The sequence below is a fragment of the Ipomoea nil genome, unplaced genomic scaffold (assembly GCF_001879475.1).
Source record: "Ipomoea nil cultivar Tokyo-kokei standard unplaced genomic scaffold, Asagao_1.1 scaffold3025, whole genome shotgun sequence".
Classification (NCBI taxonomy): Eukaryota; Viridiplantae; Streptophyta; class Magnoliopsida; order Solanales; family Convolvulaceae; genus Ipomoea; species Ipomoea nil.
In genome coordinates this window covers 503,755-516,926 of record NW_017619453.1, presented here as the reverse complement: position 1 = coordinate 516,926, position 13,172 = coordinate 503,755, and the positions used below count along the sequence as shown (strand labels likewise).

Sequence of the window (13,172 nt, the reverse complement as noted above, 5' to 3'; positions counted from 1 at the left end):
AGAGAACAAACACATTTACCAAATGTATGAAAATACTAAACAATGATAAATAAAATCTTCAAAATTATAGGACCGCATCCGTACATCTAGACATTAGCTATTAATTTGAGCAATTATTTGCACAAATTCAAGCAATGATAACATCAAAATATATAAACGATTCAAATCATATCTTTAAGTGCACTATATAATATTTGATGTTCTAATTTAAATAATTATTTATCGATTCATATATTCTTAATATATTACAACATATTCATTCCGTGCATCGCACGGGTGCAAATACTAGTACTAATAATACTAATAATAATAATAATAATAATAATAATAATAATAATAATAATAATTGCGGTGAAAGTTACGGATAAAGAAGAAGAGAAAAATGATTTTAATTGGGAAGAGTAAATTATGTCATTTATTTAAAATAATAAGGATAAAAATGAAAAAAAAAATTAGGAAACTAGGAGTTTATTTTGAAACGCTACCTAATGTAGCATTTCAAAATAGGCTCTTATTTTAAGCTAGGAGCTTATTTTGAAAACATTACAAAACAGAAATTATAGCTTATTAAATAAGATATAAACTCCTAAATAAGTTTAAAAAAATGTAGCATGACTTATTTACATCTCTATGAACAACCCCCCCCCCCCCACCCCCGGAAAAAGAGAATAATAATGCCAAAATAAATAGACCAAAGGATTATAATTTTTTTTTTTTAAAAAAAAAAAACACGAAGAAAGGTATATCGCTTCGTATTGTCGCAGAGTTGAGAGTTCTTTCCGACAACGTCGACGGCAGGATCTCCTCTCTCATCTTCCACCGTCTTCCTTTTCTTCTTCTTTCACTGTTATCTCTCTACAATCTGTGGCAGCGGGCACCAATCTTCAATGGAGGAACTCAATTTTTTGTAGTAGGACTGCTCGATCGATTCTTAATTGGAGAGGCAGCCTCTACAGAACACCAAGTCCTCGCGATTGTCGTCTCCACACTATACAGTAAACGATCGAATTGCAATTGGCATGGCTGATTACTCCAAGGACGACGTCGTTCAGCTGATCAAGCGATTCGGCGCTTTTCTCACCGTCAAGATTTCCAATCTCTTCCGTTCCATGGTTCATCCTTGTTCCCTAATCCTTTTGCAATTGAAAGTTCCTTTTGTTTAGTTGTTATAATTACTTCAGAGATATTAGCTGTTTGATGTGATTTTGTTGCCCCTTTTATCTTGTGCCCAATGGCATTTAACAAAAATGTTTTAATGCAGAAGATAAATTTTGTATTTAACAAGTTCTAATTTTATAAGATGAAAAATCTGATCCTTAAGTTCATGCCATCTCGCCATGGATAATTGTTATTATTCTTACTAAGTGCTATTGATGTGCCTTAGATAAATGGTTTATTTAAGTATAATGAAGATAAATTTGCCCATAATTTAGGAATTAAGCATTTAAGCCCCTCCTTGGAGCCCTTAACTCAGGGAGTGTGGATATGCTTTGAGTATGACAAATATATGAGCTTTTACTACTATGTATAATGGGGAAACACAAACTTTTCTTCTATTTCTCAATTGCTTCCTAGGATTTTTCTTCTCTTTTTAATTTGCTTCCTAGTAGTTTTGTGGAATGAATCTGTAAAAAGACTTTTCATCTCTGGCTCTGATTAGTAATTTCTCTTCTCTAAAATAAAAATTAAACTTTTCTTGAAAATTCATGCAAGTGCAGAACATTCATGTCAAGTGGAGTAGGCTTTTTCTGGGTCTGAATCTTGTACAATGAACTAGTGAAGTGTACACCTGATAATTTTATCAAACTGAGAGAAGATATACTTGTAATGGCTCTTTCAGAAATGAAATTCATGAAAACATTGGAGACCTTGGTTTAAAGATCTAAACTTTTTTACTACTTTTGTCCTGATGAACAATTTTCTTCTTAGAATGGCTCTAATGGTGTAATTTATAGGCAATATTTTAGTATTGGCAAAATAGAATTCCCTTGTGTGCATTGTCCGACAAAACAGGCAAATGATAGTTTTGACTCTATTTTTATATTGTTGTTCTAATAATAGAACTAAAATAACAATATATTGTTGTTCAAAAATGAAATTCATGAAAACATTGGAGACCTTGGTTTAAAGATCTAAACTTTTTTTATCCTAAGGAATAATTTTCTTTCTAGAATGGCTTTAATGGTGTAATTTACAGGCAATATATTAGTATTGGCTTTAAACTACATTTCTGGCTATTCAGGTTAATTGTTGCCTTATTATCCTAGTTTTGTTATATTACTTTTTGACAGGTCCTCACTTTGTTGAAATGTCTATATTTAGAGGATGAAATCCCTTTGTACTTATTATGCATGTAGAATTTGAAATCCCTTTTACACATTTTGTTGATGGTAGCATTGTCAAATTACAGGATACAAAATCTGTTGGGGCTTTGGCAGGTCTTGCATTAGCAATAGTGTTTACCTGGAGACTATTGAGATCACCTAGTGGCACTCAAAGGAGACGACCAAAACGACAAGCTGCACCGTCTAGTAGTTCTGGTGCAAGTAGTCATACAAATGCAACTATAACAACTTCTGTTGTTAACCCATCATCAGATGATTCAAGAGCGCAAAATGTTATTGATGAGTTTTTTCAGCCTGTAAAGGTGGGTTGCTTGTTGCATCCCCCATAATATCTCCCCTCCTACCAGAAAAATTTGTGTATAAATTAAATCTCTTAACCTTGATATTGTAGCCAACCCTGGGGCAAATAGTCAGGCAGAAGCTGAGTGAAGGGAGGAAGGTAACTTTCTATACTTCTACAGTTCTACATGCTATTCTTGTCTACAAAGTATTTCTGTTTTACTGCAAGCTCTAGTGGCCTACTGGCCTTTAATGAATTGAAGCAAAACATTAATATCTTAGAAACTTGAAATGCTTGTGCATTAAAAATTCAGCTTTAGTGGGTATCTTATATCTTATATTATCTTCTTGCAGTCACATTGATATCATTGTATGTACCCAAAAAAATTATTGATATCATGGGCTTTGATATAGATCATTGGATTCATCAAAATCTGCTTAAAGTACAGAGGTTTTTCAAATGTGATTGAACTCTGCTCATTTTCAAAATTAACAAGGCTGTGGTTGTTAGTTGTTGTAATATACTGTATTATCACTGTATTGAGGAACAAAAATTGCCCATTTGATTGTTGTCTTTGGACTGAACTATATTTCCTACCAACTTTATTGGACTAAAATAATACTCGAATACTGTTTATCAAGTTTTCATTTTATATGGTTTTCTGTATCTGATCCCGCCCAAATATTATCTGCTTTGGATAACTGAAGATGTTGTTTAATCCTTTGTGATGACATCATTAACAAAATACGTAATGTCCAACCTTTAGTTCTTCATTTGCCTGATACATTCCCTGATTTATACTCTACAGGTAACCTGTCAGTTACTTGGTGTGATCCTTGAGGAAACTACCCCTGAGGAGCTTCAGGTCAGTGTGATTTTTCATTTCTTGACTGTGTTGGCATCTTACATCATGGTTGTTGCATCCAGTCAGGCAGTCACCTAGGTATTATGTGACTGCCTCCATTTTCTTAGTTTGTGGATAGAGGAACCTGGGCAATATCCTGTGCCATTTTTGGCAGTGCAATGGATAACTTCTCCATCTTGTCCCATTTTCACTTGTTATAAGCTAAGATTGGGCTAGGGTCACTCAATTGGGCTATAATGCACATGGACCCAACCACACTAAAAGATTGAAACCAATTAGCTCGTCCAACCCATGGCTTTATAAATCCATATAATTTCTCTTATTTTATCAATAGGGGACTCTTAACACTCCCCTCAAGTGGACAACCGGGCCATTTTGAATCTAACCGGTTGACCACTTGAAATTGGACCGGACCCTCCCTGAAACGAATGGGACGCCACCAAAGTGGACCGAACAAGCTTTGACGCCACCAATACCCATAACCAGGTGCACACAAACACAAAATAGACCGAACAGGCTCTGATACCATCTTATACACTAAGATTGGGCTAGGGTCACTCAATTGGGCTATAATGCACATGGGCCAAACCAGACTACAAGATTGAATCCAACCAATTAATTAGCCTAACCCATGGCCTTATAAACACATATATTCTCTCTTATTTTATCAATGTGGGACTCTTAACATCACCGAATGTTTATATTTTCTGACAATCTTGTCTTCATCCCTGACAGAAACAAGTAACAGTGAGATCCTCTGTCCTGGAAGTATTGCTTGAAATCACCAAATATTGTGATCTTTATCTCATGGAAAGAGTTCTAGATGATGAAAGTGAAGTAAGTGCTGACTCATAGCTTATAATGCATATGATTAAACAGTTGTTCATTTTATTTCCATTGAAACTTTTAATTATTTGTCGAGTAATTAGTAAAAGGTTGATATCGGGAAGGACTATAAACTATAAAGGATGCAATTTGATGGTTTTGTGCATCAGCAATGAGCACAGCAAATTTGCTCTCCCATGTCATGGTTAATAATAATTGAACACATGCAAGTAGTAGTAGTACTGTGAACAGAAGGTACAACCATTTTTAGGAACTATTTCTATTGAAAGCATTGTCTCCTTTATTTAGAACCAATATTTATGTGAAAACATCATTAAAAATGGTCTAACTTCTTTTCTCCCCTCCATGTAAATGGTGTTGCTTCTTGGGCTACATTAAATATTCTAGTATTTCTATGTTGCTAGTCTAATTATGTAATTTTCTGCCATATTTAAGCGGTGAGTTGTTGTATGCAGAAAAAGGTCCTCTTGGCTTTAGAAGATGCTGGGGTATTTACATCTGGTGGCTTGGTGAAGGACAAGGTAATTCGGTTCATGGCATAAGAAAATTGTTGGTATTGGGTAGCAATTTTCTTTAACTTTTGCTCTCAACCGTGTCCTTGATGACCTCATTTTCCTGTCTCTTTGTTATTTCTTACCTCCCAGTATGTGACAAACAAATACAGTAACTTTTTAAAAAGTTGTTCTGAAATGCAGCCTCTTTAGATACGAGCGTTACAAAGTGAAAAGATACCCTTCATTGTGTAGTGGGGACAGATATATATATGAATCAATTTGGTCCAGCAGTTGCCCTAATTCCCTCCTCATACACTATTTTTGGGTGGTTGTGCAGGTTCTCTTTTGTAGCACTGAGAATGGGCGAATATCGTTTGTTAGGCAACTGGAACCGGATTGGCATATTGACATAAATCCCGACATTGTAACGCAGTTAGCGGTAATTTTTTTGTTTTAAATCATTTTTACCAATAATTCCTTTTCCCTGTGCTACAATCTCTCTCTCTCTCTCTCTCTCTCTCTCTCTCTCCCGCTCTTACAAGTAACAATGTGATAATACATTTACCATAAATAAATTAAGTTACCGGTAGGTTAGGTATTTTGAGGATTCTAGTAAATTATTGATAAAATAGGTCATAGTTTCTTTTATTTACGGAAAAGCCCACATTCGCTACTCGAAGGTGCGCTCTGGGTGAAGTCCGCCTTGTGACTCTAGCCAGCAGTGAACCACAAGGAGGTAAACCAGCCTAAGTTGTCCATAGCTGACCGGCTCAAACCAAGAAGGCCAATAGGCAGCTCCCATGATGGGTCGAACTTGGAACCTTATAGTTACCAAGCCAATTGCCCGACCAACTCGGGTGGGGGTTACCCCTAGGGTCATAGTTTCTGTAATTATGCATAGCGCGTAAACATTCCCCATCAGACACTACTACATTCATGCGATCTGTATCTAACGTTTGTATTGTTTTATGCAATTAATATACATCCTTCCAATAATGGGTGCAGAGATTCATCAAATACCAGCTTCACATCTCACCAACCAAGCCGGAACGAATGGCCGCAAACGTTTTCAACTCGCCCTCCTTGGAGCAGTTCTTCGGATGCGTTTAATTAGCCTCGGCGCAAAAGTAGCAAAAAAGGGGTTTCGATACATTTTGCAACTTGCTTTTAGGGTCTTTCTCTTTGGATTTTAAAACTTTGTTCAAGGGTCATGCCCATCTTTAATGCCTTGCAGTTGCAAGATTTCAAGTAACAGGCATGCACTGTGTATTATTCTGGTATTCATTCATATGGTGTTTGTGTATTACAATTATTAAGGATTTGACTTGCTGCAAATGCTGAAGGCAAAAAAGGCCGGATCTTTATATTTGTTGAATCATGTGTAATTATTTGTTGTAAAATTGGGATATGAAGTTTTGGCTTCTGAGAAGTTGGAGAAATTTATGTAAAATAAAAAGAAGACAATAGAGGGCCAAGTAGATTAATCATTAAACTGAGATTTTCTTTTTCTTTTCTTATTTTTAAATGTCTTTTTTACTCTTTATGTAGAGTATCTAAAGCTGTCAAAACAGATTTAGTCCTCCAAACTAGCCCTGCCCTATTTTGCAAAAAGGGCAAGGCATACCCGCCTAGTGTGTGTGTATATATGTATGGCAGATTTAGTCCTCCAAACTAGTCCTGCCCTATTTTGCAAAAAGGGCAAGGCATACCCGCCTAGTGTGTGTGTATATATGTATGTGGCCACTATTCTATACTTTCTCTAAGTACTGTAGCTCAGGGTTCGATCTTGTGACCTTCCCTCAAGGGGAGCCACAAAGGTGCCGTCTGAGCACAAGGTATATATATGTGTATAAAATACAAATATTATTTGTGTACATATAATTCGAATTATAATTTTTAATTATTTGTATTTATCAATGTTTTAATATTGGACATGAATTTTCGCGCATCGAGCGTACAAAATGCTAGTGTGTGTATATATATAAAATTCATGAAGTTAGGGCTGGGGAAGAAGGATGGGGTTCAGGGTCGGGTTGAGGTAGGGATGCCAACCTCCCCTCTGTTCCCTCAAAAAATTCTCCATCCTCACCGAGCTAGATTTTCTCTATTAGGGTTGGGTTGAATTGTTGGCCCTATTTAGAGCATCTCCAACAGTTGTGGTTTTTGAGCAATTTTTATAAGTGTGATTAGGAAAGAGAATGGAGGGGAGATCAAAAGAAACAAAACAAAACAAAGCTGAAAAAAATAGCAGTGAAACATCAGTAACGCGCCCAGCTGGCGCATGCAGTGCACGCGCCCGGTTGGGCACTGTGTTGCCATTCACGTGACCAAGTCGACCTGGAAGATTTGACCCACAAGTCTGCCAAAAATCAAGTCCCGGTTGGGCGCTGTGTTGCCATTCGCGCGACCAAGTTGGCCTGGAATATTTGTTGCTATGGATCTCACAAGTTTGCCAAAAATCAAGTTGTTGCAGAAATATTTTTTTTCCTCTTTTCTCACCCTCTCTCACCCATCTAAGCTATGATTTCTCAAAAACTCCAGCAAAAATTACTGGTAGGGATGTTCTTATAAGATGAATCATGAGATACACAATATTTTTTTTGGTGAAGATGAAATACACAATATAATTGATCGGTTGTCAAATAGCTTACCCCGACCCGGGTATTCACGGGTCAACTCGCATAATCTGGGTTGGCCCGTTTTGAAATAGTCATATTCTGACTATCTCAGCTTATAGTAATAATAAAAATAAAATCCTAATCCTCAGGATACACCATCCCAGAAAAATCTTCCAAGGAAGAAACCAAAGCCCGCTCTATCCGCACTCTTGCTAGCTCCAAGATCAGGGAAAGAACAGGTATTACCAGCTCCAACACTATGAGTCGGTTTCGTGGATTTTCCATAGCTTTTGAGACGCCTTATTGATGTAAGTCTCGTCTACTTTTCTTGGATTTATGGAAACGCTCTTCCGTGCGCTATAGAAAAAAATGGCAGCATCTTTTCCTGTTATCTCAAACGATGGGTTTTTGTCTTTCCAAGAAAAATTTAAGTTTCATAGTGGAAAGTCCAAATCTTTGTCGACACATAATAATAATAGTAGAATAATATCTTGTTCCTTATCCAATTGTAGTACTTCACTTTCTGCGCCATTGTTAGGGTTGAATTATAGCTTTTGTAAATCTCGGCAAAGATTATTACTTTGTAGCACAGAGGTTAGGTCATTAGCAAATGAGAGGAGAAATGTAGACACACATTTTAGGGAAAGGAGGGATAGTAATGAAATGAGGAGGAAGGGGAGGAGGAGAGTTTCTTTGAGATTGCGCCCCAGGTTGCGGTTATTGTCAAGGAGATTGAAACGATTCTCGGTTAGATCAGCCCTAAATAATTTTGGGACATTTCTGAGGAAGAATATGAGAGTGACACTATCAATGTCTATTTCTATTGTTCTTGGCATTTGTTACTTGTTTCTTAGATTGACGGCGGTGGCTTCTCCAAAAGTTGTTCCATATTCAGACTTGGTAACGAGCCTCCAGAGTGGTTTGGTAACTAATGTTCAGTTTGAGGAAGGCACTCGTCGTATTTACTACAATATCGACCCTGGGAATCTCGAAAACACTGAAACAGCGGAGGATAGTGTATCAGTTCCATCCGAGAGTATAGCTGGTAATGGAGCTAGCAATGAAATTGTGAGGAGTGATCGAGTTGGTAGTAAGATATTGAATAAAATGTCGAGAGGCAGAAGTTCTGCCCCTGTGTGGCAGTTTTCTACAAGAAAGATTGATCACGATGAAGGTTATCTTCTTAGTCTAATGAGAGAAAAGGGAACAGCGTATAGTGCAGCCCCTCAATCAGCGCTTATGTCAATGAGGAGTTTGCTGATTACCGTGTTGTCCTTATGGATTCCTTTGACACCCCTAATGTGGCTTCTCTACCGTCAAATATCTGCTGCCAATAGTCCTGCAAAAAAAAGGAGGCCAGCCAACCATTCGGTAAATTTCAGTGATGTGGAGGGTGTGGATGCTGCAAAAGTGGAACTTATGGAGGTAAGTCTCATTGTTGAATGATTTAATACACTGACTATTGCCGCCCTTGTCCTTTTTTAATAAAAGTGGAAAAGGTGTAACATATGTAAGTGAAGATTATTGGCAATTATACCATGGACCATGGTCTATCTTTCATTGTAGACCCTGGTCTAAAAGTAACCTTCAGATTCTATAGATATAGTTGACACATTCTGTACCTGCAGTTGATAGTTTTTGTACGTGTAGCTATCATATTATGTGTCAGCAATTATCAAGTTATTTGTTTACATGTACAGAAACGGTTAACTGTAGGTACAGAATGTGTTAACTAAAGGTACAGAATTTTTGTATCAGGGTTCAGAATGCAATATGAACCCTAGTCCATGGTATAACAATTGTTGGTTAATGCTTCACTATGTGCATGTACCTATTAACTGTTTTGCAAACTTTTCACCATGTGAATCCATTGAAATTTCTTGCACTTAGCTAGTTAGCTAGCCGTAGGATCATTTTTATGTTCTGGACGACTTCACCGTCTACTTACTTCTAAGGTTGCTAATCATGCATTTTATTGTTTGTAGATAGTTTTGTGCTTGCAAGGATCTATAAACTACAGTAAACTTGGGGCAAAGTTACCTAGGGGTCTCCTACTTGTGGGTCCACCTGGTACAGGAAAAACATTACTAGCACGGGCAGTTGCTGGAGAAGCAGGAGTACCCTTTTTCTCTGTTTCTGCCAGTGAATTTGTAGAACTCTTTGTAGGAAGGGGAGCAGCTCGCATTAGGGACCTCTTTAAAGTTGCGAGAAAAAATGCACCTTCTATCATATTCATTGATGAGCTTGATGCTGTTGGAGGAAAGCGTGGCAGAAGTTTTAATGATGAGAGAGACCAAACATTGAACCAGGTACTTAACGACTTCTATAAGGGTGTGTTTGGAAAGCAGGAAAATGACTTCTGGATAATGTTTTGTGGAAAATGAATCATTTCCCAGAAAACATTTTCCTTTCTAGTGTTTGGTTGTAATCCAGAAAACTGTCTTGGTGTGTTTGGTTCATTTTTTGGAAAATGAGTATAATTATTTTTAATTTTAAATATTTAAAATATACAATGATGGTGGGAGGGGGGCGGGGGGTTGGTAGTGGTGGTGGCGGCGGCGGCAGGTGTGACTCCCCCCCCCCCCCCCCCCCCCCCCAAAAAAAAAAATGGGAAGTCATTTTCCGAAAAATCCCCATTATTTTCCTTGACCACACCCATATTTTTTATTGACTTCCATTTTCCCCCTCTAGCCAAACACTAGAAACCTGAAAAATGATTTCTAGAAATCATTTTCCGGGTTTCCAAACACACCTTAAGTTTAAGTGGTAAGTTTGTAATGCATTAACTGGATTTAGAGTCAGTTGGCAATTTCGGAGTAGTATTTAATATGAACTTCTACATTGAGTGTCTGTTAAGAAAAAATCATATTTATTTTTTTTTGTGTGTATTTACTCTTGTAATTGGGAGGTGGAAACATTATATCAAGTGATATTTAAGATTGATTGCTTATGTTACTTGTTGGGTGGTAATTAATAATCATTCCACTGCTCTAGCTACTGACTGAGATGGATGGATTCGAATCTGATATCAATGTCATTGTTATCGCTGCAACGAATAGACCGGAAGCTTTAGATGCTGCCCTCTGTCGACCAGGGAGATTCTCCAGGAAAATATTTGTGGGAGAACCAGATGAAGTTGGTCGGAGAAAGATCTTGTCCGTACACTTGAGAGGAGTACCCCTTGAGGAAGATATGGAACTTATCTGTAACCTAGTTGCATCACTTACCCAAGGCTTTGTGGGCGCTGACCTTGCGAATATAGTCAATGAAGCTGCCTTACTTGCTGCTCGTAGAGGTTAGATTGATATACATTATACATTGTTTGTTTAGAGTTTCTGATTTCTAGCATCTCTACCCTGCCTTCTTGAATGCCGTATTTGTTGATTTATAGATGCTGCAAAGGGTTGTGATTATGATTATCATGAAATTGCGCTACAAATATTACTGTTCTCTCTGCTGTCAGAAAGAAAGGGAAACCTTGAACACCTTAAACTTTTAATAATAAATTGGTTTTCAAACCAGCTTGGTTGGCGTGAGTGGCCATGCACTCTCATCTAGGGGTGTAAATGAGCCGAGCCGCTCGCGAGCCGCTCGTGAGCGGCTCGGTCAACGCTCGGCTCGAGCGGCTCGTCAAATAAACGAGCACGAGCCGAGCCTAGATACTCTAGGCTCGTGGCTCGTCGAGCCGGCTCGCGAGCCGTATAATATATAATATTATATAATTAAAATATATAAAAATAATAATTAAAATTTAAAACTCAAAAGTCAAAACTTAAAAGCCCTATTGTTTTGAACATATCCGGGACGAAATATATATGTACAAGGAATCAAGGACTACTACTGTTGACTTGTGTTTTGTTGTGATTTGCAAACTTATTTTGAATGTTTTGAAGTTTGAACAAACAGACTTGTGTCTTCACTATCTTTTACTTCGTTGCGAAATTATTTTGAGTGTTTTGATTGAAGTTTGTATTATTTATGTATGGATAAAACAGAGCAGTTTAAATTTTAAATCAAATAGGTTAAACCGTCAAATTCAAGGTTAAGATCGAGCACGCATTTGAACCCGAGCTCGAGCCTGATCTCGAGCTCGAATTCGAGCTCAAAATCAAGCTCGAACTCGAGCTCAAGATCGAGTTCGAGCTCGAGCTCGAACAATTGAGCTGCTCGAGCCGAGCTCGAGCAGCTCGATAATTGCCGAGCTCGAGCTCGAGCATCCAGTTACGAGCTCGATCGAGCTCGAGCTCGAGCTCGAGCATAGCTGCATTTAACGAGCTCGAGCTCGAGCATACCCATGCTCGAGCTCGGCTCGACTCGTTTACACCCCTACTCTCATCCCGAGAGGTCGGGAATTCAAAACCCCCTCTCTCGTATGGAAAACCAACATGGCCAGCACTTTACCCCTTATTGGGCCAGCCCAGTGCGAACGGGGATTAGTCTGAGTATGGTACAGGCTTAAAGGTGCTTCCTATAACCAGCTTGGTTGGCGTAGGTGGGCCGTACACTCTTGTTCCTTAAGAGAGATCGGGAGTTCGAACCCCCTCTCGTATGAAAAAACCAATCTAGCTAGCATTTGCCCCTTAATTGGGCCGGCCCGGCGCGAACAGGGATTAGTCTGAGTATGGTATGGGCTTAAAGGTGCCTCCTACAGTTAGGGCTTGCTCAGGACACAGCTTGTGGTCTGACAAAAAAAAATAATAATAAATTGGTTTTCAGAGTTCCATTGAAGCCTTTATGCAGCCTTAATTTATGTTGTCTCTTTTTCCTCCCACTCCCCTGTTGATTATCGTCATTTGAAACAAAATGGAAATTGCATCTCATGCAGTATTCTGATATGCTTTTTCCCTTTATGTTTCTGAAATATTTTGTTTTGGCCATAAAAAATGTTTGTAATGTCCGTTTGCTGCTTCGTTATGTCAGTGCCAGATGGTTTACATATTTGTGGTCTCAACTCTTTGTCTTTTATTTCACATCACAGGGTCCGAATATGTCTCAAGAGAAGATATAATGGAAGCAATAGAAAGAGCAAAATTTGGGATTGACAACAAGCAATCCAGTCCATTAGGTAAGGAGCTAGGGAAATTGTTCCCTTGGGTACCTTCTCTAATGAAGATGAATGATACGAGACGAGATGGATTTCCAGGGCCTTTGGGATATCAGACACTGAGCTGAGTATTATGCGCTTTTACTACTTCTCAAGTGAGTGTTTTTTCCACGCTGAAATCTCACGAAATCTCGTAGGTTACTCTTAATTTGGTGGAAATATGTTCAGATGAAGATTGCTGATCATGTTTTTGTATCCTTCTTTTATGTTGTCTGGAATCACACAAGAATTTGGCTATTATACAACTTGGTACCCATGGTTTCTTATCCTATTTATTTATTCTCAGAGAAAGAATTAGTTATCTTAGGTATGTCATGATAGACTTATGGTCATTTATTAATTTCTGTATGAGCAGGTTAAAAAACAAAAAAGCAAAACTCAAGTGCTCCAAAAAATGCTTCCTAATGCTCTCCAATTAATTCCTTGGTTCAAGAATTGCCCAAAATTCTTCAGTTTCTCACTTGTGAATACTTGTGCCTTGAAATAAAATCAACACAAATTAGTTATAATCCACACAAGTTTTGAAGTAATTCACAAATAAAATGGATTAAGAAGGGATAAAAATATAGACAATAATACACTTATCAATTTCTTCACACTTAAACATTTGCTTGTCCTCA

The 13,172-nt window shown here is 37.9% G+C and overlaps 2 protein-coding genes across 2 annotated transcripts; both read left to right on the top strand.

The window, feature by feature from the left end:
* Positions 1 to 717: 717 nt before the first annotated feature.
* Positions 718 to 6,205, top strand: LOC109163433 (peroxisome biogenesis protein 22-like). The gene is made up of 8 exons (XM_019312177.1): positions 718 to 1,112; positions 2,411 to 2,647; positions 2,737 to 2,784; positions 3,434 to 3,490; positions 4,226 to 4,327; positions 4,792 to 4,857; positions 5,168 to 5,269; positions 5,836 to 6,205. Exons 1-8 carry the CDS (start codon positions 1,020 to 1,022, stop codon positions 5,938 to 5,940), a joined length of 810 nt encoding a protein of 269 aa, XP_019167722.1. The 5' UTR covers positions 718 to 1,019; the 3' UTR covers positions 5,941 to 6,205.
* A 1,372-nt stretch (positions 6,206 to 7,577) lies between these two features.
* LOC109163448 (probable inactive ATP-dependent zinc metalloprotease FTSHI 3, chloroplastic) lies at positions 7,578 to 12,831 on the top strand. Its single transcript, XM_019312196.1, has 4 exons — positions 7,578 to 8,873; positions 9,434 to 9,757; positions 10,443 to 10,743; positions 12,427 to 12,831. Exons 1-4 carry the CDS (start codon positions 7,818 to 7,820, stop codon positions 12,618 to 12,620), a joined length of 1,875 nt encoding a protein of 624 aa, XP_019167741.1. The 5' UTR covers positions 7,578 to 7,817; the 3' UTR covers positions 12,621 to 12,831.
* Positions 12,832 to 13,172: the final 341 nt, after the last annotated feature.

Coding starts and splice junctions, on each gene's coding strand:
- LOC109163433 (XM_019312177.1), top strand. CDS start 1,020: ATGGCTGATTACTCCAAGGACGACGTCGTTCAGCTGATCAAGCGATTC. Junction 1,113..2,410: donor CCAATCTCTTCCGTTCCATG/GTTCATCCTTGT, acceptor GTCAAATTACAG/GATACAAAATCTGTTGGGGC. Junction 5,270..5,835: donor ACATTGTAACGCAGTTAGCG/GTAATTTTTTTG, acceptor TAATGGGTGCAG/AGATTCATCAAATACCAGCT.
- LOC109163448 (XM_019312196.1), top strand. CDS start 7,818: ATGGCAGCATCTTTTCCTGTTATCTCAAACGATGGGTTTTTGTCTTTC. Junction 8,874..9,433: donor CAAAAGTGGAACTTATGGAG/GTAAGTCTCATT, acceptor TATTGTTTGTAG/ATAGTTTTGTGCTTGCAAGG. Junction 9,758..10,442: donor GAGACCAAACATTGAACCAG/GTACTTAACGAC, acceptor CCACTGCTCTAG/CTACTGACTGAGATGGATGG.